Source organism: Scaptodrosophila lebanonensis, unplaced genomic scaffold (assembly GCF_003285725.1).
Source record: "Scaptodrosophila lebanonensis strain 11010-0011.00,11010-0021.00 unplaced genomic scaffold, SlebRS2 tig00000096-arrow-pilon, whole genome shotgun sequence".
NCBI lineage: Eukaryota > Metazoa > Arthropoda > Insecta > Diptera > Drosophilidae > Scaptodrosophila > Scaptodrosophila lebanonensis.
Window position 1 is genome coordinate 128109 of NW_022060567.1, and position 24620 is coordinate 152728.

The 24620-nt window shown below is 45.6% G+C and overlaps 4 protein-coding genes across 8 annotated transcripts; 2 read left to right on the forward strand and 2 right to left on the reverse strand.

Moving 5' to 3' along the window:
• Window positions 1-1005: 1005 nt before the first annotated feature.
• On the reverse strand, window positions 1006-9777 carry LOC115627456. 3 transcript variants are annotated; one of them, XM_030523125.1, is made up of 4 exons: window positions 9638-9777; window positions 3501-4096; window positions 2245-3420; window positions 1006-2181 (listed from the first exon to the last, which is right to left on the reverse strand). In XM_030523125.1, the coding sequence occupies exons 2-4, from the start codon at window positions 3726-3728 to the stop codon at window positions 1435-1437; spliced, it is 2151 nt and encodes a 716-aa protein (XP_030378985.1). In that variant the 5' UTR covers window positions 3729-4096; window positions 9638-9777; the 3' UTR covers window positions 1006-1434. The 3 variants fall into 3 exon arrangements, with proteins under 3 accessions (XP_030378985.1, XP_030378986.1, XP_030378984.1); XM_030523126.1 differs by lacking the exon at window positions 9638-9777 and adding an exon at window positions 5686-5837; XM_030523124.1 differs by lacking the exon at window positions 9638-9777 and adding an exon at window positions 5682-5811.
• A 682-nt stretch (window positions 9778-10459) lies between these two features.
• On the forward strand, window positions 10460-14242 carry LOC115627472 (protein HIRA homolog). The gene is made up of 6 exons (XM_030523148.1): window positions 10460-10605; window positions 10706-10977; window positions 11043-12734; window positions 12822-13186; window positions 13273-13474; window positions 13554-14242. The coding sequence occupies exons 1-6, from the start codon at window positions 10569-10571 to the stop codon at window positions 13884-13886; spliced, it is 2901 nt and encodes a 966-aa protein (XP_030379008.1). The 5' UTR covers window positions 10460-10568; the 3' UTR covers window positions 13887-14242.
• Window positions 14243-15179: 937 nt separating this feature from the next.
• LOC115627556 (negative elongation factor B) lies at window positions 15180-17676 on the reverse strand. The gene is made up of 3 exons (XM_030523274.1): window positions 17503-17676; window positions 16131-17429; window positions 15180-16057 (listed from the first exon to the last, which is right to left on the reverse strand). The coding sequence occupies exons 1-3, from the start codon at window positions 17623-17625 to the stop codon at window positions 15704-15706; spliced, it is 1776 nt and encodes a 591-aa protein (XP_030379134.1). The 5' UTR covers window positions 17626-17676; the 3' UTR covers window positions 15180-15703.
• Window positions 17677-17984: 308 nt separating this feature from the next.
• On the forward strand, window positions 17985-20475 carry LOC115627486. Of its 3 annotated transcripts, none has more exons than XM_030523166.1 (3): window positions 17985-18186; window positions 18367-18756; window positions 18816-20475. In XM_030523166.1, the coding sequence occupies exons 2-3, from the start codon at window positions 18576-18578 to the stop codon at window positions 20213-20215; spliced, it is 1581 nt and encodes a 526-aa protein (XP_030379026.1). In that variant the 5' UTR covers window positions 17985-18186; window positions 18367-18575; the 3' UTR covers window positions 20216-20475. The 3 variants fall into 3 exon arrangements, with proteins under 3 accessions (XP_030379026.1, XP_030379028.1, XP_030379029.1); XM_030523168.1 differs by having other exon boundaries at window positions 17985-18136; XM_030523169.1 differs by having other exon boundaries at window positions 17989-18102.
• Window positions 20476-24620: the final 4145 nt, after the last annotated feature.

Genomic DNA, 24620 nt, shown 5'->3' on the forward strand with positions numbered 1-24620 from the left:
CTGACTGGTCTATATGAAAAACCCAAAAGTTTCGACCCAGAATCTCGGCGATTATGTGGATCCATAAACATAAGAGTCACAAATATTTATCAACAGTTTTCTTTATTTTCTTATACGAGTATGCGTGTATGTATATTCGAATATTTGTTAATTTTTAAAACATTGCTTTCCTCCCGTCCAATTCCTTCTTCAGACAATATGTAATAGTTTCAATATACATTTAAATTTCTATGTTTTAGGCATTCCTAAGGCTACATTGTGCTCTCCGCATCTAATCGATTATTGCTTTAAGTGGCTAAGTGGGTAATGCGGCTGTTTAAGACAGCTTCAACATCTACTGGACACATATCAAAACTCTAAACATTTTCATTTTCTTACACTTAAAAATTGTTGCGTAATTTTGAAAAATTTTGGGATTTAATAAACGAAAAAATTTTTAGAACAAAATATTGTAACATTGTAAAAAAATTGTTCATGCAGACCAGACTATTCTGCAAATTGTTTTGGCATTCATATAAATAGGTTGGTCTTATGAAGCAATTTGTGCATTCGTTTATGTATAAATATCCAAATAAAATAGGAATAAATAGAGTTGTTTCTATGCGACAAAAAGGGTCCAATCTAATTAAGCTCGGATATAACCGAACTTTAGTTATTAAATCTGTCAATATCTTCTCTTTGGAACAAATCGGCCGACTACATGTATATTAAATATATCGAAGCTACACAAATATGGCCATGTAATCATCAGGTAGGTAGGAGTCCTAATGGAAGCGCGAGCCAGCGACGACAAGGAATATCTTCTACAATCATGGGTATTCAGGTATATGATAATATAACCGTCAGATTAAAGTAAAAAGTCATAATATAGACGTCGGTTTTCAAGTCTGTTACATTACAGCGCACTGTAACTTGAACTTTTTGGCTAGATGCGCGCATACATTTGCCGTCGCTAAGAACTAATAATGCGAAAATAACAGAAAGAATGAAAAATGCAAATTGAAATTAAACAAAAACAATATCTACTGCTATACGTTTATGTAAAAAATTTAAGTATGTACATACAATTTTGCGCATTAACTTAATGTTAAAGTTAAGGGGTTGGATTGCATGTTTAACTGAGTATTCGTGAGCAAGTAAAAAAAAAAATGCACAAAATAAGTAAAATGTATCTAAAAAGAATGCAGTTTTTCATAGGAAATTGCAAAAAATGTATGTGTGTTTAAAGTTAAAATACATTGTATATTATGGGTATGTAAACACTCCTATGGAAATTTAAAAGTTTCGCTGCTTAAAAAAGCTTGCGTAAGAGATATCTTAGACTAAATAAAAAATCAACAATTTTACTCTCACACTTAAATACCAACTAATAGCTACATATTTATGTAATTAGCTTATGTACTTATATGCATTTATAACTTTTCTCGGACTTGCTTAAGCAATTTTGGCGTCTACGGTATTAGTAAGGTTGTTGTTGTTATTGTTGGTATTGAACTTGGCTGCTGCCGGCTTGAGCAAAATAAACTTAGGGTTAGCTACCACTGTGGTGGTATTGGCCGCATTGCTGATGGTGAGGGGCAGCGGGAGTGCCTGTCCCTGCTGCACTGCGGCCGCACTCAAGGCAATCTTTTTGGCCACACCGCCACCTGGGGCGGGCGTAATGGTAACCGTACTAGGCGCTATGGCATTCATGGCCGCCGCCTGGTTGGTGGCTGCCAACGAACAGGCGGGCAATATGGTAGTCACCCCATTCTCATGCTGAATGGCATTGGCCGCATTGAATATTGCACGCATTTTATTACAGTTGTTGGTCGTGATTGCTGGAAAAGCTGCGGTGGTGGCGTTTGTCACAGTCGCGCCCGCGCTGCTGCTGATACTTCCTTGAGATCCGAGTACATTTATTTTTAGCGTGTTCTGGGTAGAGGATAAGCTGCTGTTGCTATTGGTGCTGGCTATGGTCTTTTGCAGTACAATGCTGCCATTAATTTGGTTTCCAGTTGCTGCTCCTCCTGGTGATGTGGGGGGCACCTGTTGGCGCTGTTGCACGAAACGTGCACCGAACTCATTGCCAGCCAAAACGAGATTTTGGGCCTGACCTGTTATGGGCAATCCACTGGCAAGTATGAGACGTTGCATGCCCGCCACACTGCGCGTCTTTCTTTCCAGCTGCAGATCATCTTGCTGTTTGAGAAACGAAACGACATTAGTCCCCAATTAAAGTTAATTTGCATATAAACGACATACCGTGGGCGGACTGACGGATTTGCGCTCTAGAACATGCTCATCAAAGCCCGAGTCTGAAGAGTTGTCATTGAATTTGGTGGCCACGGACGACGAAGTAGAGCAGTTGGATGAACTGGACAGCGAGGAGGGTGAAGCAGCCCCAATAGCGGTGGTTGTTATGTTATTGTTGCTGCTGCTGTTGCTACCCCCCGTGGGCTTTAGTATGAGTGATAGACCAGCCTGTGCTGTCGTTGCTAGCAATTTGGTGGAATGTGGTGGCATATGTGTGCTCGGTGTAGTCGGCGATAGTGGTGACGACAAGGCCTCAGTCTTATTCAATGGAATTGGACTTATTCTATTAATATCACCCTGTGGAAATGACTCCGATTGTCGTTTGAAATACAAATGATGTTTCTTCAGAGCGGGCGTCGTCGTCATCGCCTGCTTCACGCTGGACACCACGGGTGGCTTTGGCAGCACTGCAGTTTGATTTGTTATGGGATTTGCAGCCACCGTCTGAGGCTGATCTTGACTATGACGACGCAAACGTCGATGCTTTTCACACGGCCTGTATAGCTCCGGATCAATTATGTAGCAGTAGCTGCCAAGAGCCAGACTCTGAAAAACAATACCACAGCAGACTTCCAGTCGCACCAGATCGTGTTCCTCAAAGAAGGGCACATTGTCGACAGCTCGTCGATGCTTCATTGGTGGCAGCATGCGACGTCGCTTACTGCCTGTCACCATAACGCGTTGTGGGCGATTTCCTCTTGGGGCTCCACTGAGACTGTTGTTATTGTTGGCCGCCAAGGCTGCTGCTGCAGTGCGTTTGCGTGTCTGATAAGGCGCTGCTGTTGATTCGCATGTGGGTGGGGTTTGGGCCCTCTGATCCTCATCGTAGCTTTCATTCGAGTCGCTCGGATGCTCCGAGGTGGGTGAATGACTCTTGGAACGATTGGATGCTGCTGGTGCCGATAGCTTCGATGTTGCGGTTGCTTCTGCCGCTGTTACAGAATTCTCCGAAGTTGTTGCTGTTATCTTGCCCTTGCGGTTCTTCTTAAAGATTTTGGCAAATTTCTCTGGTATAAACGAATTGCTGCTAGAATTGGTGGCGCTTGCCTTGCCTTCGCTATCATTGTCACGTTTCTTTTGCTTTGCCAATGATTTTGTGCCTGGTCCGGCTCGTGCATCCACCACCTATTTAGCCCAATTAAAAGAGATGGGATAGAGACGATTAAATTATATAGAAAAAAAGTTAATGGTTATTTTATACTTACATGCCCCCAATGGCGTTTGCTGCCCACTGGAAGGCGCTTGTAACGCTTCACAAGCAACACACAGGCATTGCATATTTCACCATTGCGTGGCTCCTCCAAATTGAAGCATTGCATCGATTCCTTCTCATATTTGCGCGAGGCGGTAAAACGCGAACTGCTCGATTTGGCGCGACAAATGCAGCAGCCATCGGCAGACCGATAGACGCGTGGTTTATGAAAATTAAACATGGCCTTGGTGGGTTGTTAGGATTTTCGGAGTCACAATTGTTTCGTGCTTGTGGTTGTGATTGTTTTAGTAACGCGTTAGACTAAAAATTGTTATTGTTGGTGTTTATTCTTTTAAAAGTTTATGCCCGGTCTTTAACAATTATTATTTAGCTGTTGATTGTGCATTGAGTTTTGAGTGTGCTTTTTTTTTTGCTTTCTTTTTACATATTATTATTACACTTTATATAAAATTACACTATGAGTGGTTATTTGGTCTATTCGCTATTTGTGCACATGTATTTTTCTTGTACTGCGGTCTGGCATACGCATCCATCGTCTGGAGTCTAACATTATGTGCTGCATTTGTAAAGTAGGGGTAGCGTGAGGCACTGCAATTGAAAAACAAACAGAAATTCAAATTTAGAACGTTTGCCTTAAGACAGTGTTGATAAACAGCTACATACATACAGCTACAGTGCTGTTAACATCTAGCAACCGCGCTGTACAAAGTATACAATGTATGATGATATAAATATGGGTAAGTGCATTCACTCATACACAACTTTTTAAACATTTTCATTGTGTGTTCTTATTTATAAAACTTATATATGTATATATATTTTTATGCAATTATTGCGTATAAATACATTGATACAGCTGGCAACCCTGGGTCTATCTATGTATACATTTAAATATATCAAATTGACTTGCTTATAGCACTTGAATAAAATCAGATGTTGTTGTTTTAAAATTTACTTCCCTTTTGTTTAACAGAAACAAATAAATAATAAATTAATGTCAGCTGGCATTAAAATGCATTTAAACTGGCTTGATCTGCTTACTGTCGTGATGCCATACTTGTTTTCATTTTTTTTTCTCCCCCCCTTTTGTGATGCTTTACACACGGAACAGCAAGAAATATTTCATTTATATTCGTATTATCACCTTGCTAAATTCTTGCACAGTTTACATATACATACATATATACATAGTAATGCTAATTAAATTTAGCGAACAAGTATTTTTTAATTTTTATATTTTCAAACAACAAAATAAAAAACGAACAAGAGTGAGAGAGCAGCTGACAAGCAACAGCACTCAAAAAATCAAATAAAAGCAGTACCGCGTGCAGTCACACATACGCCAATCGCAGTGTTGTTGCTGCAAAAGTTTTAACGCGTATCATGCTGTTGTTTAGTGTTGGTTTTGTGGGGGAGCTGCTGCTGCAATAACAAAACGCAGCTCAGAAAAAGGGACACAGCCACATTGAAAGGCAGCAATAACAACAACAGTAGTTCCAACAGCAACGAGAGACGTGACTTTCAAGAGAAGCTCCCAGGTGCGTCGTCGACGTTGCCATCGCTACGCTTGTTGTTGGTATTATTGTGCATGTACTACGGTAAAGCCAGCCACTTTTTCGTTCGTTCGCTCTCTCAGTTGTTGTTTTTGGGGACACGGACACAGATTTTCGAACGTTGGCGTTCAAGTAAACTGCGTGTGTATACGCCGGCAGCTTGCATATGTACATAAGTATATATGTACATATTTATGTATGAGTTTCCGTGTGCGATTGTTGTAGCGTCTCGTTATTTGTTATAAACGTTAAAAAATTTAGTTCAATTGTCATTAAGAGCTAAGTGGTTAAGTTAGACTTGCTGCCTACTGACCACCTTACTTCATACTTGAATGTATAATATGCATATGTATGCAAGTAATTGTGTATGCGGCGATTTAGAGAAAATGTGCCCAGCAAATAACAGGTTTAAAATTTTTTAGATATTTTTCATTTACCCCCGTTGTCATTGCTGCAGCTGCCCACGCCAACATACACAAACTAACTTACATATGAATGTATCAAAATTAAAAGCACTTTAAATTTGCATCAATTTTAGCTACATATGTATGTATGTACATAAATATAATGCTGATTTGTTTATTAGAATCTGTTATTAAAATATCACTCTTTCAACTCACATACTATCGCAATATTTGGCAACTTCTTAGATTAGCAGCATAAATTATTCATTTTCATATAGTTTTAACAGTTACTTGTCCTATTTTTTGCAATACTTTTATAGTGAAGTGAAATTGTGTAAGACACAATTAACATTCAAGTTTAAATTATTTATATAGCTGAATTTCATGCACAACGCGAAATCTATACAGGCTTCGCTGCCGAAACGCGTCTGCACGCAAGAAACACAAAGAAAAACTGACAAAAAATTTAAGCGAAGCCGCAACTGCGGCTGTGTGAATGTATACATACGATACGTCCCTAGTGTCTTTGTGTGTGTGCGTAATATGTTGATTCCAAATGCAGCGCAAAACGTACGAAGCGAATATGTAGCACAAAGCAAATGCAGTGATAACACAGCAACAGCAGCTGAGTGTTCACTGTTGTCAGTCGTCTCTATTTGTTGGTGTATGTACGTGAGAATGTGCGTAGCAAAAGCAACAGCAAAAAATTCCGGTTGTAAAAAAAACACATTTACACACATACAGACGTACGTAGCGCAGATACAGGGAAAAACAGGCGAGAGCGAGAGCACAAAACATTTGCATAACATGTACAGCGTTGCCACCTGCTTAAACGCGCCAAGAACAATATTTGAACGTATGTAAATACATATGAATGTACTCTTTATATGCGTACATTGCGGCTTAGATAGCACGTTGGTTGAACTTGTCATATAGGAATTGATAATGTTTCATACATACATACATACATAATGATACACTGAAAATAAAATATACCAAGAAATTAAAATTTATATTACATACATACAGATGCACACACATATGTATTGTAAGTATGTATGTATGCAAATTTATACATTTGCGAAGAGAAAAGAAAACGCGTGCGACGAGATGCCCTGATAAGCAGCTGTTATTCGATTACGTTATCAAGAAGCATTGCTCAATTTTTTGTTTGCAATTCATACACATTCATATACAGATGTACATACAATGTGCTCTATTTGTGTAATGCCTACATGTGTACACCCAACAACAAAACAATATTGAAAATACAGCATTGGCGCGTAATTCCGCAGCGTCATTTAAGAAAAATGTAATACGTGACAACGGAGACGTATAACATAGAAACTTACAACAAAAGCAACATAGAAACGACCCCACCACTGACAAAACATACATACATACATGTATGTATACAAGTCGTTCATGCATAGGGCCAAAACACACGCAGAAGCATGAGAGAAGTTTCAAAGAGGGTACAAATTGTTATGCAAGTGTGGCAACTCTTATAATACAACAGATGATCTAAAAAAAATCTTACAACACTGCATCCGAAGGCCAACCGATATCAACAAATTGTGGAATACATCAGACGAAAGCGCAAAAGCAACAAACAATTTGGTCGGGTGTGCTACGTGCGAGTTGTGACGCAGTCGGCACCAATAAAAATAGGGTACAAGCACCTGCCTCTTGTTAATGGATGACTTATTTAAATGGGAGCTTCTATAACCTTTAAGCATACAAATTTCATTTTCCATAAAATAAAGTTTACCCTGGAAATGGTTTAATCCGATAAAAAATGTCAGGTTTTTATTGCTATTGCAAATGTATGACATACAAACATACTATCTGTACTACCTATGTATGTATGTTTGTACATACATATACATACATACATGTATGCATACATACATATGCATGTACAAATGTAAATAGTTAACAGAATACCAACGTTGACCGCTACCGCCGGTCTATAGATGCAACCCGTTTTGCGCCTGTGCTTCTGTTCATAGTGTGTGTATGTGCGGCTTTTTGGCTTCTTTTACACCAACAAAATTTCATGCGCGCCACTGCAAAAACTGTACTTGTGCGAAATCAGAATGAGGAACAAGGCCCAACAATCAAACGGCAACTGTTGCTGTGGCGATGTTTCCGTTTTTCTGTGAACAATTTCGCGAGTGGGAGGTGGCATGTATGTATGTAAGCACATACACATACATATTTGCAAAAACACGTATTTATTTATTTACACACATATGTACATATGTATGTAGATAGACGTAGCACTTTAAATATAAATTAATGCATTAAACTCAGTTTATTGTCATAAAAATCCACCTACATACATACACACATACGCATCTAAATACAACTGGACAGAGTTGACCTTGTTTTTGTTTTGTTTGGTCCGGTCCTCTGCGGCACGCACAAAATTCAACTTTCCTACACGTTGGATGTGCGTACATTCATACGTATATGTGTCTATATGTACATATATATGTATGTATATATATACATACATATGTCGACGGAAAGTGAAAGACAACGCAATGTGAAGTTCACACATACACGTATGCATGAGTACACTCACGCATACAGACAAATATAAATATTTATGTCGTTGCCTTCGTCTTATTGAAATTCTCATAAGAATGTGGAACAAAAGCAACAAAAACTATTCTTGAAACAGGTTGTTGTTGTTAATATGTAGCTATGTGTATCCAAAAATAACGGTTGTAAGCTCGCACACACACACTCATTCAGTCTGTCATGGTAAATAAAGTGGCAGCGTAATACGACACAATAACACGATAAAGGGGTAGAAAACGAAGCCGCTTCAAAAAAAAGAAAGTAAAAATCTCTGAGAAATTTACTCCAACTTAATTTTTGGACATTTAACTTAACTGTTTTACACACACACACACTTATTTACATACACAACATGAATATGTATGTATGTACATACACGTGTGCTGCAGCCATTTTAGCCTGTTCATATAAGCACCAGCTCGGTCTATTAACTGAGCGCACCAAAAATGGAATTGGAAGTAGGTTTCGCGCTCACCTGTGCGCTGCTTTTTGATGGCAGTTTTTCTCTTACTTTTCTGCTATCAAGCAGCACACGGCGGTGTATGAGCGAGAGGGAAAGATCAACTTACTCGTTTGATCGCATTGCCTGTTAAGTAATAGATTACATGTTGTGTTTGTATGTGGGACATAGTCAACGAATGTTGTACCCTCTTGAATTGATGGAGGAGATATACTCTTGTTTGGTCAATAGCATTCAGTTGCAAATCTGTTTTAGGCAACGAAAGAAACCATTTGATTTATAAAACCCATATGTATTTATGGGACATGAGAACATGGAAGCCGAGAAGTAAGAATAAGATATGTATGTATGTATGTATGAATGAACGTTTGTGTCAGGGGGAGCATTGCAAATAATTTTGTGGGGTCGCTAAAAACAACACTTTACGGTCGTCAGTTTTCAGTCCCTGGTTCTACAGGGTGCATACATACGCACATATGTATTCATACATACATACATATGTGTATAGGGATTGAAGAGAAAGCGCGCGCAAACAGATAACTAATTAAAAATGAAATACGAAAGGCCATTGTTGCACAGCTACGCTCGCACCATTTTGAGGCCCTTTCGCTGTACTTCCGTAAAATTGTTTAACTGATTGTTTGCTATTGGACTCATCTGAACGAGGTTAAAACGCTACCGCCGACTACGACGGCAATGATGCGCGAGCAAAGTAACAAATAACATTGAAAGAGTTCAAAGGCAGGCGAGTATTGGAAATAGGTTTTTCATACGTTTGATTTGCGCGGCGAAGGTCAACAACAATTCGGCAAAACGGTAACAGCTTTATCTACTGACACCGAAACAAGTTATTTAAAACATATGTATGTATGTACATGCACAAATATGTGTGTACGATATGTACAAACGGACGCACACGCACGGTGAACTCAGCACGACAATGGCTGGTGAGAATGCACTACTATGCGATATAGCCTTCATTTGCAAAAATGTAATTTGGTGAGATATTCCCTATATCCACATATTTACTTCAAATTTCAACCCACGGTTAAATCTGCAAACGCACTCACAACTACATATGGATATATATACATAATTATATGTACATATGCGGTTTTCTTACCCCTTGTATTTGAATGTGATTGAGGCGGCTTTTTGCCACATATACACTTTTACAGTTTTTGTTAATAGTGTAGAATGCTTTTATAAACAGTATAAAACACTTTAGAGTTTTAATTGCACATATATTTGCACTTGTTATTAATGTTTTGAAGAGAGACGTTTGAGCGCGTTTAAGTGTGATTCGAACTACACAAAATTTCACTTAGTGAAGTACACAATAGATGTTTTTGGCACGACGCTACTAAAGATGAGCAATACTTAAGTGGCAGTGCTACCACATGCACAAATAATACGGTATCGCTCAGCTCTAAGCTGTCTACCGCTACTATACTTATAAGCACTATAAACTTTGTATGTTATATGAACCCATAACTATTCAGTTTATTCCCAAAAGCTCGTCAGATAATGCATTTTATAATTTAGTTTTGCTGGTTAAATTTTAAATCAATCAATTGAGATTCATAGCGTTCTTAACCGTATTTACTTCGTGAAAAATTGAAATTTTCGCATTGATTTAGTAGTTATGACACTTATTTCTACTAAATAATTTAATCCTACGCGTTATTGTAAATCCCCAATTGCGATTATTTATTTATAATCATACGTTTTATGCACATCTGTATGTATGCTATCGGCGGGAATTATGACGTAGCGCAGCGTTGCCAGCTCTGTGAAAATTAGATTATGTTACGATGAGTGAGTACATTTAGGATAGTAGACATGATAATTGAGTACATTATAAGAGCGCATGCGAAAATTGCATATATGTGCACTTGTGTGCGTGTGTGTGTCTGTCTGTGTGAGTGTGCGAATGTTGTCTTTCGATAGCACCGCTAAAGAAGAGTAGAAACACTAAAAACGCCGGGAAAAATAATGAAAATAAGGGACCACAACAGATAAAGGTCACGCCATTGGAACACGCTGTTACATTAATGAGACTCTTGAAACCGGCTTGGGTGCACCACGATGGTAAGTAGATAAAAAAGCCGCCCGCCATGTGTTTTGTTGACTGCAGCTGCACGTTACGTCCATTGTTGCTTCATCTCTGTTCGTGTTACTTGTGTCGCAGACAAACAGATATTCTCAGTCGATGTGCACCAGGATTGCCTTAAATTCGCCACTGGCGGCCAGGGTAATGACTCGGGGACTGGTCGCGTTGTCATATGGAACCTGTTGCCAGTGCTGTCGGAGAAGGAAGAAAACGATGTAAATGTGCCAAAGATGCTGTGTCAGATGGATCAGCACTTAGGGTGTGTTAATTGTGTGCGGTGGTCCCAGGACGGAAAGCTTCTGGCCTCTGGCTCGGATGACAAGCTCATTATGATATGGCGGAAATCGCAGGTATATGTGGAATCAAGTGATACTTCAAAGATGCATCTTCTTCAACCCAAATGAAAAATTTACAGGGTCCCAGCGGGGTGTTTGGAAACGGCGGCATGAAGAAGAATCCCGAAACTTGGAAGTGCTACTACACACTGCGTGGCCACGCGGGGGATGTCCTCGACTTAGCATGGTCGCCGGGAGATCGTTATCTGGCCAGTTGCAGCGTGGACAACACTGTCATAGTTTGGGAAGCACATGCATTTCCGCGTATTTTGACGGTTCTTAAGGGCCACACCGGTCTAGTGAAAGGCGTGTCCTGGGATCCGGTGGGCAAATTTCTCGCCTCACAGTCAGACGATCGTAGCATTAAGATATGGAACACTACGGAATGGACGTGTAGTGCAACAATTACTGAACCCTTTGAGGAGTGCGGCGGCACAACTCATATCTTGCGTCTGTCTTGGTCACCGGATGGACTCTACCTGGTGTCGGCGCATGCAATGAACGGCGGTGGCCCTACCGCTCAGATTATCGAGCGCGAGGGCTGGAAGTGCGACAATGATTTCGTCGGCCATCGCAAGGCGGTAACTTGTGTTCGTTTCCTCAACTCGATTCTTAAGCGACAATCTACCGAGGGTAGCGGCGGTAGTCCCAGCAAGATGGTCCAATGTTGCTGTTTGGCCGTGGGCTCACGCGATCGCTCGCTGTCTGTATGGATGACAGCGCTGAAACGGCCTCTGATTGTCATCCACGAACTGTTTAACGACAGCGTACTAGATCTGTCCTGGGGCCTCAGGGAGTGCCTGTTGATGGCATGCAGTGGCGATGGCAGTATCGCCTGCTTGCAGTTTGCTGACAACGAGCTGGGCACGCCGTTGTCCGAGGACGACAAGAATGCGATGTTTCAGCGCGAGTATGGCAAAGCGCTGGGCAACGGCATCTTGAGCAGCGCTAGTGTGAATTCTATTGTGGAGCATCCCGATCTGTTAGGCTTCCAACAGGATCGAGTGTGTGCACCCACGCTCGGTCTGCCTCCAGCGTCTAGCTTTCCAGCACCCAATGGTTCAATGGAGCGACGGACGGGAGTCATACAGACGCCCGCGCATGGTTCACCAGCAAAGGCCATTAGTAAGCAAACGGAGACGCGGACAAAGGATGGAAAACGTCGCATAACGCCCATGTTTATACCATTGCATGAGCAGACAGCAACGACGTTGACCACAGCCCTACCTACAGAGAGCGAACAAGTGGTTAGCGTGGAGGTGCCAGCGGCGACGCCATCGACGGTGCCCGAACCCCGTCTTAGTAAACAGGACGAGGGACGTCTGGACTCGCGCTTAAAGATGTTGCCGCCCTCTCAGCGCCGACATCCCATTCCATTCGATCCTGCGAACCTCGAGAACTTCCCGCGCCAACTGAACAATAATCCTGTACGCACACCCACCGATCATCAGGGCTCCACCATCGGTCCGAAGCTCAACATCACGAGCAGCAGCAAGTGTGAGTTCGTCAAGGCAGCTCTGGACCATCGCATTCACGTGCAGAATGGGCATCTGAAGACCACCTACGGTCTGGTCGCCAAAGTGAGCGCTTTTACGCTGCGGGAACGGCTGTGGGAGACTTACGTTGGCTCGCCTGTTGTGAATGTGAATTTGTGTAGCAAGTATGTAATGCTGTGCTCCCTAGATGGCAGCATGCGCCTGGTGTCCATGGAGACGGGATGTGCCGTATTTCCGGCCATTTCACTTACCACCACTGCCGTGCATTGTGCTTTTGTAAGTGAAGCGAGAGTCTATCTATTGAGACATGGTGTAACAAACTCTTTCTCTATCTCTCTCTCTCTCTTTCGCTCCATGGCACAGAGTCCCGATAACAGTTTGGTGGGCGTGCTCACTGAATGTGGCATGCTACGCATCTGGAACATTGCTCGCTGTTGCGTCACCCTTGCCACCAACTGCAACGAACTGCTGCTCAAGTATGGGACAGCCGTTCAGTTCGCCATTACGGACAAGGGCAAACCGCTTATTGGATTTCCCAATGGCAATTCGTATTCCTATTCGCAGAACTTGCAGTCTTGGTTAATACTCAGCAACAGGGATGCTATCATGTTCAATGGTGTGCGAGCGACACTGCCTCGTGATGTGGAGCGTGTCACGCGGGACTTTCCGCTCCTCAGCATGCAGGTCAATACGCAGAACTTTATCAGCCTGGGTAATGCCCTTGAAATGTAAGTCTTCTACTCTTGTTTTCTGAAATTTGTATTGATTCTCTCTATCTGTCTCTCTCTCTCTCTCTCTTTCGCTCGATTTGCAGAAACACCGAGGACTGGCAGCAAAGCGCGAAGATAATTTTCATTGAGAATCAAATCAAGCTGTGCGAAGCTCTGGAATCGTTGGAGGAACTGAAACATTGGTACATGATGATGGTGTTCCATCTGGCCAGCTACGGTCAAGAGAAACGTTTGCGCATCTTCCTGGATGAGTTGCTCCATGGCCCGGAAACTGTATCGATGCAGGTAATCACGATATATTTTCATTGTTGGTCTCTAGCTCGCACTAAAGCTACCATCTCATCACATCACATCACATCCACAGCTCATACCCAGGGACGACTTAATGCAGAGTGTCCTGGACACCCTAAAGCCACATTTGCGCTGGCAGCGTCTTTACGTTGAGTACGTGGACCTTTTTAAATTTTGCCGCAACGAACGGAACGAACTACTTTCCAGCAGGCCCGTATCGCCGCCTAGCCCTCCAATCTTCCCAGTGCCGATTTTAACGACGACAACGACAACATCAGCAATAACGACCACGTCGCCCACACCGTCAGCCACAACAACAACAGATGCAGCAGCAACCACTACATCAACAACGACAACAACTACGGCAGCAGCAGCCACACCAGCCGTTGAAGTGGACGCCACCTGAGGCGTAAAAACCTACATCCATTACCCATTATTACCCATTCAACGGGGGACCTTTTTCCCTCAGTTCCTTTTGTTTTCTCTTAAGCTTTAAGCGTACACATTTTTATACAAATATACACCATTTTTATTATGCGTCTCATTTAGATATTTATGCATATACTCTCATTTGTAAGCTATACAATTGGCGGTTAGGGCGTTCACATCGCAATACCTCTGCATCAAAATCGTGTTTTTTCGTCCTCTAGATCGATATCGTTTAAATCTATACAATTTATTGCTTCTCTGTTTTTGTAAATTTAAGGCAATTTCAATAGTAAATACTGAAATAAAAGCTCAAACTGAATTATTTTCAATTGACGTCACAATTTCACAATCTCAATTAAAACGTGACCCCAGCTGAAATGTCAACAGCTCTGAGGTTTTTCTTGTCATCTGTCTATAATTGGAAAAGAGTTTCTTCATTACTATCAATATTTGGCGTTCTACTATGAAAAAAAAACGTAAACCCCTTGAAATAAACTCTTTATACCATATCATACAATTGTTTTTTAATTTTTTTCATTAACGAAATATTTCATTAATGTAAAACTCGAAAAGTCTGCTTCCTTGAATTAGCTGCAAGAAGTGTATTTGAATCATGGCCAACAGAAAACGGGCCATTTTCTAAATAAGGGTTAGGCTCACAAACTAAGACAACACTTTGTTTTTGGTGTTCTATAGAGAAGTCAAAATCTTATGCGAATAAAATGCCAAACCGAAACCTTAAAAATATTTTCCACTAATTTGGCATGAATTTTGTCAATAATCCACTGAAATTTAGGTAAACTATTTAGTATTACTTGTATATACATATGAGGATTGGCATTTAGTTGATATATTTTGTTGCCTCATATACATGGTATTTGATTTTAGTTAGTTACTATAGAAAAATCAATTCAATCGTCGGTTGCTTCATCTACATACATATATACTCGTATATGTTCTTTAAAGATATCAAGTCATACATGTCTTAATAAATTTAATTAGATTATTATTTTACACAACGCCATTGTAAGAAACTATAGATATAGTAGTATATTAACAAACCTATATATCTACAAGTACATACTACCAGCTACTTAACAATATGTTATTTCAAATTGGGATAATTATAGCTCCCAACTTGGTAAGTCTTTACCAAAACATTGCCTGTAGAATCCAACGGAGTCAGAAAACTACATTCGCCGCCCTTCCTCGTAGAAATAACTCTTAGATAATTGGGAGCTTTGTATTTGAAATTGTAAACTGCTTCAAATAATCATAAGGCTAGTTTTTTTATTTTTCGTACGTCTACATACATGTGTGGATATAATTCTATATATATATTTTAAGCCTTAAATGTTCAGTATTTTAATGTGCCGTCTCTTAATTATTGTTGATTATTTGTACGTCCAGCATGTTCCGCCTCACAATAACTTGGCGTTTGAAATACTTATCCGATAAAAAGTGTCTTGTATTGCAACATTGCATGGTTGAGCAGTTGTAAGCTCCATGAAAGGTTCATTATAATCTTAAACAAAAACCCTTCTCCACCATGGTCGACATTTGCAACTTTTTGAAACTAACATTCAATACAGAAAATATAAAAATAAAAACCTAGTGTTTAGCTCCAACGACTTGTCGTTATAGAAGTGCACCTTATCTGGCCTGGCTCTGTACATGAGATACATGTGCTTTATTAAATAAGGATGTTGACCTGGTGGGCGATTGACATCGAATTGCCCCAGAACCGAATGACGGAAGTTATCCCACAGCCGCAGCAGCTGCGGCCGCCTCGGGCTATTGAATGGTGTAGTGGGGTCCTGGCGTTGGCACGCTCTTTAGTGGGGAGTCGAACTCAACTGGCGGCGGCTCTAGTATGGGCGTGTCGGGCGCTACTGTGCCGATCCGTTCCTGGAGCGTCTCGTAGAGCTTGTGAATATGCTCGTTGTGTGCCGTCGTCGGCTGCATCGCCTTCATGAGTGTGGCAAGACGGCCGGCGGGCAGTTTGTTGTGCACATACCACAGCAATTTAAGCATGTGCCGGGAGGTGACATTCTCACGCGTGAGACCGGCGAAAATGAACTCGTCGAAGAGTGTTGTGCAGAAGTCTTCGGTGGCGAACTCCTCGCTCATGGGTATGAGCAAGGCAATCTTTCCGAGAAATACAAATAAAAATAATTTAATTAAAGAATATGCATTGAGTTGATTTATTTAGGCCACATACCAGAGAGTGCAAGAAGGGGTCCTCGTAAGCACGATCGTCTTTGCAGGCCGACAGAATGGCGAGGACACGCAGCACACCAACGCGGTCCTTGGTGCGTGCCGTGTGTAAGGTATAGTACATGGCTAGTATGCTGGCCACCGAACTCTCCTGGATGTATGCCTCAACGGCATCTGGTGCCGGACCCGAATGCTCGATGGTCGTCAGCGCAGATTCGCGTTCATCTGGCGGCAGTTTCGCATGCAGACTGCGACATTGATCATCAACCATAAGTGACATGAGCGCGGGCAGAAATTTGGTAACTACTTGGCAGTCCAGTTTCGGTTCCTTGAAGTCCTGCGAATCGATCATTACCCAGGCACTTAGGCCTAAAGCCAGCATTCGCAGAAGCAGGATCAAAATTTGATTGTCCCTTGGCAGACCCTCATTGTTGATTAGATGTTGCAATATCTTGATAGCCGAAGTGGCCAAAAAATTTATTGCGTAGGGATCGCAAAGGGTCATGGAAAGATCACCCAACACCTGCTCCTGACCGCGCTTAATGTTGTCGAGGAATCCTTGCAACTCACGGGATCGCTTAATGTCCACATTCTTCTCACGTATGCATGCATCCAGACACCAAGTGAACTTGTGGCATGGATCAATCGAAATAATCTCCTGCACCTCGAGATCGTGCAGCGCCATTAGAAGTTCAGCCCGCAGGGTGCAGTAATGCACATTACGGGTGCGTAGGAAGAGCGTGCGGAGGAACTGCAGCACCATGTCGTACAGTTTGACGCTGGTGCCAATCATGTTGGCTAGCTTTTGCACCACCTCACCTTGACGCCGCACTTTCGGAGTCGGATGGAAAAACAAATTGTTGAGGTTTGTGTGGTCAAACAGCGTGTGCTCCTTCTCGCGGATGTATTGGGATAGTAATGGTGACACCTCATCACCAAATAGCGACTGATTGTCGCGCCAAATCTGGCGCTTCACCTCCGTGTCTGTGTCCGCGTACAGTTCGCGATCGCGCACCAAAATGCGCAGATATTTGTCATCAATGTGCTGCGTGTTTCGCAAAATAGCCATTACGACGGGTCGCAGCGACTTGACCCGCACTACGGGAAAGCTCTTTATCAACAGCTCCTTTAATTTTTTGTCGCGCTCACGCGCCTCTCTCTGTCCCAACTCATTGATGTGCGCTATTAGCTTATCGCGCAGCTCCTCCATTAGTGATGTGTGGAAGTCCAGGCGGCGCACTCCATGGAGATCCAGCAATGGTAGCATCGGCCGCAACGAGGGCAAAAGCACTCCATTCTCCAGCTGCAATATGCAAAGGGGCAAGGTGGAATGTTTTAGCGGGTGGTTTCGCGCGCTTTTCGCAACGTAAACAAACCTGAAAACTCTCAATGGCTTTTAGCGGGTCCGTACATGAGGTGAGAGCCTCACGTAGGTAGGCCTGGCCCGGTATGTTCACCTCCTCAAGTCCAGTGCCATTGTTTTTGACGGGCGCACTCATTTGCAAGGAAGTTTTAATTATAAATTCAAGCACCGCTAACAAAATAAAACAATATGCTCAAACATACACACCAACAATGCACGGTTGAAAAAAACACTACTACAGACGCAGTGTTGCGCGCATTTCGTTATCGGTGTTGTAATCGGTGAACTACCATCGAATATAAGTGTCACCATATTAACAGCAATGGTTTCCATTATATTAAAACTCAAATGGCTGGACACACTTGCATTATAAAATATATGGAAATATAATTGAAATATACATAATTTTTAATTGAGCGTCCTTCGTTTTCCTCGCGCTACACAACATTAAAAAATATAATATAATAACATTAAAATAATAATAAACTCATTGAATGCAACAATGAAAGTGTTAAATAATTAAATTGTGGAAGCAACAGTAGCCTGTAACTCTAGTGCCAGTGGCACCAGGCAAAAGTGCAAAGATACGGGCCCGGATCACATGGAAAACAGGGTCCGTGCTGCTAAAAAGATATTATTAAGGCAAAGTGTGTGCTTTAAATCAATTATAGGCAATTAATAATGCATTTATAGACAGGTGTGCTAAGTAAAACGCATTGTTTTTGAATTTGCAAGGGCAGCCAAAGCAGCAAACAACGAAAGAAAAAAATCTGACTCGTTCGTTTGCGCCGCATTCAACAGCAGCCCATTACGACGAGACAGGCTGGCCCTGTCATCGAAACGAGTAAACAATAACAACAGCCCGTTTGTTTTTCAGGCGTCTCGTCGGGCCGCGCGCTTACAAGTTGCATTAAATTACACGAAAAAATAAATGTAAGAGCGCGACACAAGTGCAATCGAAAAATCGGGCTGAGAAGTCGACGTTGTAAGGCAAGGCAATAGAGAAATTTCTGGCGCATACGCCCACACACATAAGCAAAAACAAAACCGCCTCACCAACTCCCGCCCACCCATAAAAGCAGCGCAATGTCGTCTACGTCAGAGCGCAAACGCTACCACAAGGACAACGCGCCCACCGATGATATATTAACACTTATAAATCTAGTACGCCAGAATCCTGCACTATATAATTATAAACTGCAGCCGAATCAACGACGCCGCTCGGACATTCTTAGTGGTTGGCAGGAGGTGGCTCAGCAAATTGGCAGTAAGTAGAATGAAAGACTCACCAGCAGCTCATTTATATTGAATGACTGAAATTTTCAGATAAATACACCGTCCAGGAGGTGCGGCGAAAGTGGAAGAATCTACGCGATACATACCATCAGTATCGCCTGCGCACCCCGAAATGTATTGAGGGACGTCTATCCAAGTGGCGCTACGCTAAGGAGCTCGAATTTCTATCGAAAGTGTATCAGCCGAAGCTTAAATCGCAGCGCCAGCAGTCCTACGATGCCAGTACCACGACTACATTACCTATTGGCGCCATGTTGCAGCTGAAGCCGCAAGACGATGATGACGAGGATGTTGTGGACGATGATGGGCAATCGGACCATGCACTTTCGCATCACGCAACCACACAAATCACCATGGTCAACGACGAAACTGAAACCTTCATACTAACCGCGTACGAGGAGAGCGTTGCCGATGACGTAGTCACCCACCATCACACACACTCGAGTGGACATCACCATCAGCATCATCACCACCACCATCACCACCAGTCGCAGCACGATGGCAGCATCTCCAGCATCGAGCTTTCTCACATTACAACGGATGACGTCGTCGACGATGTGGACGACGACGATGATGTTGATCAGGATGGCCAGGTGGTGGATATTGTTAAGCATGAGCTCGATGAAGACGGTGCCACCGGTGCTGAGGTTGACTATGAGGAGGTCTGTCTCTATGAGGAGGCCACTGGTGCCCATACAAGCGTTGATTGCGAAATGGGTGTAGGTGATGGAGTGGATGGGAGCAGCGATGTCACCGACAGCAAGAGTTTCCACTACATTGATGCTCATGATTTTTGCATAGCCGACATTGAGTCCCAAACAGAAGCCCAAGTACGTGGACAGCATCACTTCAGCAGCCACTCCGCAACTATTCCGAGCAGCTCCAGTGTCGTGTCCAACAGCGTACTCAGCGGTGGCGCAGTTGTGGCCGATGCCAAACTAAAGAATCTCACGCTGGTTACCACAACGGCTGCCGCCCCCAGCACCCATCGCCACGATGGCGCGCATCAGCAGATCGCGCTGGTCGATGTCACAGAGGCCACCAGCACCAGCGTGACCATATCAAGCACACCAGCTGTCGCTCTGACAGCCGCCACAGTGACAACTACAGCGGCAGCAGCTCTTTGCAATACAACATCGTTTACCACCCCCACGGCCGCCATACTCCAGCTGCCGCCATTGACCTCCGCCTCTCTGAGTGGCGCCGGTACGCCCATAAATACAGTGAGCGCGGCAGCAAGCAGCACATTCATTACTGAGGAACAGCAGCACTCGAATGCGCTGGCTAAGCGGGATGAGCTGGACTTGTTCTTTGATTTTCTAAAGAAGAAGATGCAATGCTTCTCCCGTACCCAGATCACGCACATACAAATGGAGTTCTTGAATTGTGTCATGCGACAGGAGGTTGCAGAGCAGGATCCCAAGGATTAGATGAGCGCTCACCACATAAATAAATACTTCGACACACCCCCACGTATATACTTAGATATTGAAATAATATAGTTGCATAATGCAGGGTTAAATTTCATACCGTTTCCAGTTACTGCGGTCGTTTAGTGTTCTATAGCTCTAGCTCGATTTACTCTTTACTTATGTATGTTGTCGTCTATAGCCAAGTGTGCCCGCCACCTCGGGCACAATTTTTCCAAACTTAATGTAAAATAAATTACATACATGCCACAACAAGGAAACACCTGACTTATTTATTTCCTTTGATTAATAGTGTTGGCGTGGGGCGTTGGGGGTGAAAGTCCAAAAACCGCAAGGGAAGTAAAATGGCGTCTGCTTTCCTTTTCACTGTGACGTGACTCGCACGTATATATATATTCTTCACTTGTATGACAATTTGAAACTAAACTTAACCTAATTGCAGTGGCGCTTAGCTGCCCATATGAAAGAGGGAGAGGCCGCCGACGCTAGCAGCGCTCTGCCAGCAGATGTTGCTGGCAAGCGTTGCCATGTCAACACTGGCAGAGTGCTGCCACATCAACATTCTCCCCCCCCTGCAGGATGCGGGAAGACTTCAGTGGCACGCGCCAGAAATGACCCAGCCCAGCTGGGTCTGTTGAGCCGCCGGGAAGCCGTCGCTGGCAGGTACTATCCCTGGCATGAGAAGCTCCTGATACAAACTAGCGCCCAGTACGATGAAAATGGAGGCTGGCGTGCACCAGTCGTCGTCGGCCAGCCGCACGTTCCCGTAGCGCTCAGGCGACGGTCTGTCGACGGTCCGAACGGGGAGCCTGTAGCGAAGCTCCGGGGCCACCTCGAGCGTTACCTCGCGGCGCCAGCTAGTCGTCCTGGATGCCACGGTCACCAGGCACACCTCGCCTCCCTCGGTGATCTGACTGCGGATACCCAGGGCCCTAGCCCAGGACCTGTCAATAGCGCTCGTCGGTGCGCAGACGTTGAGCACGGCCTTCACGGTCCAACGCTTGCTGCCGCCGGACAGGTATATGGACGCTGTGGGCGCGATCGCAGTGCCCCACATGCTCTCCCTGTTGAGAGCCAGTGACTCGGGGCCTGCTGAATTGGAGAGGGGCGAGCGGGAGTTGCTCGGTGTACGGGAGCGGCGTGGCGTGCGGGATTGGCTCCGCGCGCGCCCGTGGCTAAGGGAATGGAAGCGGCGTGGCGAGCGGATGCGGCTCGGTGAGCGGGAGCGGCTTGGCGTGAGGCTGCGGCCAGGTGAGCGGGAGCGGCTCAGCGTGAGGCTGCGGCCAGGCGAACGGATGGGGCGTGGCGAGCTGGCGCGTGGCGAGTTGGCGCGTGGCGAGTTGGCGCGTGGCGAGTTGGCGCGCCGGCGTGGTCGGTTCCGACGGTGCGGACGGGAGCGCCGCCCTGAACGCGTGTGATGCGCCGCAGAGTGCAGCATTGTGTGATGCGGCTGCCCGCACTCTTGGCAGCGGGCCCCACTTCGGCAAGTACCGCCCGAATGTTCATGTGCCAGGCAGTTCAAGCAGTACTGGTTGATGAGCACCGCCCGTGCTCGCTTAATCGCGGGCAGCGCCAGGAACCGCGGGCACTGGCGGAGTGGGTGCACACCGCGGCACAGCCGGCATCGGTAGGAGCTCAACCCTGGTGGCGTCGTTGCGGTGGGAGCCTTCACTGGACGGCGAGACGGCATAGCGACGGGCCTAGAAAAGAGATGGTAGGGGGAGTTAGCGGTTGCGGTAGTTGGAGAGAGGTGAGGCACGTGGTTAGTAGCGCTAATTGGAAAGAGTGGGCAGGAGAACCAGCTTAGCGACTGGCCGTCGGACGACGCCACGAGCAGTGCGGATGTCAACCACTCGCACCTTGGCGTCGTGGCCGGGATAAGCGGTCTGGACCCTTCCGAGGCGCCATTCGTTGGCCGGAACATTTTCCTCCATGATGATGACCATGGCGCCTGGCTGCAGGTCCTCCTGTGGCTGCTGCCATTTATTGCGCTTGTGCAGCTCCTTTAGATATTCCTCCTTCCATCGGAGGCAGAACTGCTGGCTGAGCGCTTTGAGCCGCCGCCACCGGTTCATGATCGAACCTGCCTCCTGCTCTATCTCCGGTTCGGCCAAAGAGAGGAGGGGGCCACCGGTCAGGAAGTGGCCTGGAGTTAGCGCCAGCAAATCCGTGGCGTCCTCGGACATAGGGGAGATCGGGCGCGAGTTGAGGACCGCCTCAATCCTACACAGAAGAGTGGACAGCTCCTCAAAGGTGTACTTATAGGTGGATGCCGCCTTGTAAAAGAGCGCCTTAAAACTCTTAACACCTGCCTCCCAAAGGCCACCCATATGAGGTGCGCCGGGCGGGATGAAAGACCAGGAAAGGATCTGGGTCCCATAGGAGGCAGTGACCTGGGCTCTGGTAGCCTCTAGGAAGTCGCGCTCAAGTGCCCTAGACGCCCCGACGAACGTCTTGCCGTTGTCGGAGTGGATCCGTTTAGGGCATCGGCGTCGCGCTACGAAACGCGCGAAAGCGGCCAGGAACTTCTCCGTAGTGAGATCGGATGTGGCCTCCAAATGGATTGCTTTCGTGCAGAAGCAGACGAATACGCACACGTAGCCCTTGGTAATTAGGCACGCCCGTCCGGTATAATTCTTCACCTCGAACGGCCCCGCAAAGTCGATGCCGGTGTGGGTGAAGGGCGGAGAAAAGGTGCTTCGTGGCGCAGGAAGGCTTCCCATCAGCTGGTTCTGCAGCCGCTTTTTAAAGATGACGCAGACCCTGCAGGAGTTTACGGTGGCCTTGACTAGATTCCGGAGCTTGGGAATCCAGTACTTGGACCGCACGAGGCTTACCGTTAGCTGGTTCCCGCTATGGAGCGATATTCGATGCGTAAAACTCACGAGGAGCCGCGAGAACTTGCAGCTGTACGGCAGGATGATGGGGTGGCGCTCGTCGTACTTTAACGAGGCCGAGGCGGAAAGCCGACCGCAGGAACGGATGATTCCCTGCTGGTCCATGAATGGGTTTAGGTTGATGATCGTGCTGCCGGATGCCACCTTCTGGCCGCCGGACAGGGCACGGTACTCTTGGTAGTACTCGGTCCGCTGGGTGCAGACCACCAGTCTACGATGGGCCGCCATCAGCTCCGGATGGGTGACCTCCTTGGACAGCGGAGCGGGAAGCTTCTGGCAGCGCAGCACAAAACGTTGGACATACGCCATCACCCTGAGCGCTCTCCCAAAGTCGGAGAAACGCTCGAGGAAATCGGGAGCTTTGGGCAATGTCGCGAGATGGGTCCGGATAGGACGCTGCTCGAGGGTGGCCTCCTGGGGCACCGGCTCCGGCACGGGCCAACTTCCTCGAGGCGCCTGGAGCCAAGCCGGTCCGTGCCACCACAGGCTGCTATCCGCCAAATCCTGCGGCGCAACGCCTCGGCTCGCAAGGTCAGCCGGGTTGTGCTCGGAGCGCACGTGCAGCCAATCCTTTACATCCGTGGCTTGAGCGATCCTGGATACGCGATTCGCCACAAAGGTCGTCCAATTGCACGCTGGCTTGCGAAGCCAGGCCAACACAATAGTGGAGTCGGTCCAGCACGCCGTTGGATAGCTGCTGAGTGGAAGGTGGGGCAGGATAGCTGCACACATGTCCGCTAGGAGGACGGCACCGCACAGTTCCAAGCGCGGCAGTGACACCGTCTTGACTGGCGCCACCCTGGTCTTGGATACCAGGAGATGGACCTGCACTTGCCTGTGCGTCTCGACGCGCAAGTAGATGGCCGCCCCGTATGCCTGCTGCGATGCGTCACAAAAACCGTGGTATTGAAACGTACCTTGTGGGCGAAAATGAATCCACCGTGGGATCCGGATCCGGTCTAGCGTGGGATAACTCCGCAGGAACTCGTTCCACCTCTGCTGCAGCTCGGAGGGGAGCGGATCATCCCATCCGATTCCGCTGAGCCAGATTTCTTGCATAAAAATCTTGGAACGGACAATAATTGGCGCCAGCCATCCGGCGGGATCGAACAGCCTGGAAATCTGGGCCAGGACCTCCCGTTTGGTGAATGAGGACCCTTCCTCCAAAGCGGATGCGATGAACAGGAACTCATCGTCGGTGGCCTTCCAGCGGATGCCCAGCGTCTTAGTCATGCTGGCATCCTCAATGTCTAAGAAGTCGGCGCGCAGCAGATGCTCTGGTGGGATGCCGCGAAGAATGTCCTTGTTGTTGGCGACCCACTTGCGCAGTGGGAAACCTGCTGCGCTGAAAGCCGCTCGTATCTCTCGTATGGATGAGAGTGCTTCCTGCTTCGTATGTGCTCCGGCCAGGACGTCATCCACATACATGAAGTCCGTGAGGACCCGGCTGGCGAGCGGATACTGCGCCTTGGAGTCTTTGGCAAGCTGCAGGAGCACGCGGATGGCCA

Excerpts from the sequence above, each read along its gene's own strand:
- LOC115627556 (XM_030523274.1), bottom strand. The coding sequence starts at position 17,625 with ATGAGTGCGCCCGTCAAAAACAATGGCACTGGACTTGAGGAGGTGAAC. Across the intron at positions 17,430-17,502 it reads AAGCCATTGAGAGTTTTCAG|CTGGAGAATGGAGTGCTTTT; the intron begins GTTTGTTTACGT and ends TGCATATTGCAG. Across the intron at positions 16,058-16,130 it reads ACCCCTTCTTGCACTCTCTG|ATTGCCTTGCTCATACCCAT; the intron begins GTATGTGGCCTA and ends TTTCTCGGAAAG.
- LOC115627472 (XM_030523148.1), top strand. The coding sequence starts at position 10,569 with ATGAGACTCTTGAAACCGGCTTGGGTGCACCACGATG. Across the intron at positions 10,978-11,042 it reads TGATATGGCGGAAATCGCAG|GGTCCCAGCGGGGTGTTTGG; the intron begins GTATATGTGGAA and ends AAAAATTTACAG. Across the intron at positions 13,187-13,272 it reads CTGGGTAATGCCCTTGAAAT|AAACACCGAGGACTGGCAGC; the intron begins GTAAGTCTTCTA and ends CTCGATTTGCAG.
- LOC115627486 (XM_030523166.1), top strand. The coding sequence starts at position 18,576 with ATGTCGTCTACGTCAGAGCGCAAACGCTACCACAAGGACAACGCGCCC. Across the intron at positions 18,757-18,815 it reads GGTGGCTCAGCAAATTGGCA|ATAAATACACCGTCCAGGAG; the intron begins GTAAGTAGAATG and ends TGAAATTTTCAG.
- LOC115627456 (XM_030523125.1), bottom strand. The coding sequence starts at position 3,728 with ATGTTTAATTTTCATAAACCACGCGTCTATCGGTCTGCCGATGGCTGC. Across the intron at positions 3,421-3,500 it reads GCAAACGCCATTGGGGGCAT|GTGGTGGATGCACGAGCCGG; the intron begins GTAAGTATAAAA and ends TGGGCTAAATAG. Across the intron at positions 2,182-2,244 it reads AATCCGTCAGTCCGCCCACG|CAAGATGATCTGCAGCTGGA; the intron begins GTATGTCGTTTA and ends TTTCTCAAACAG.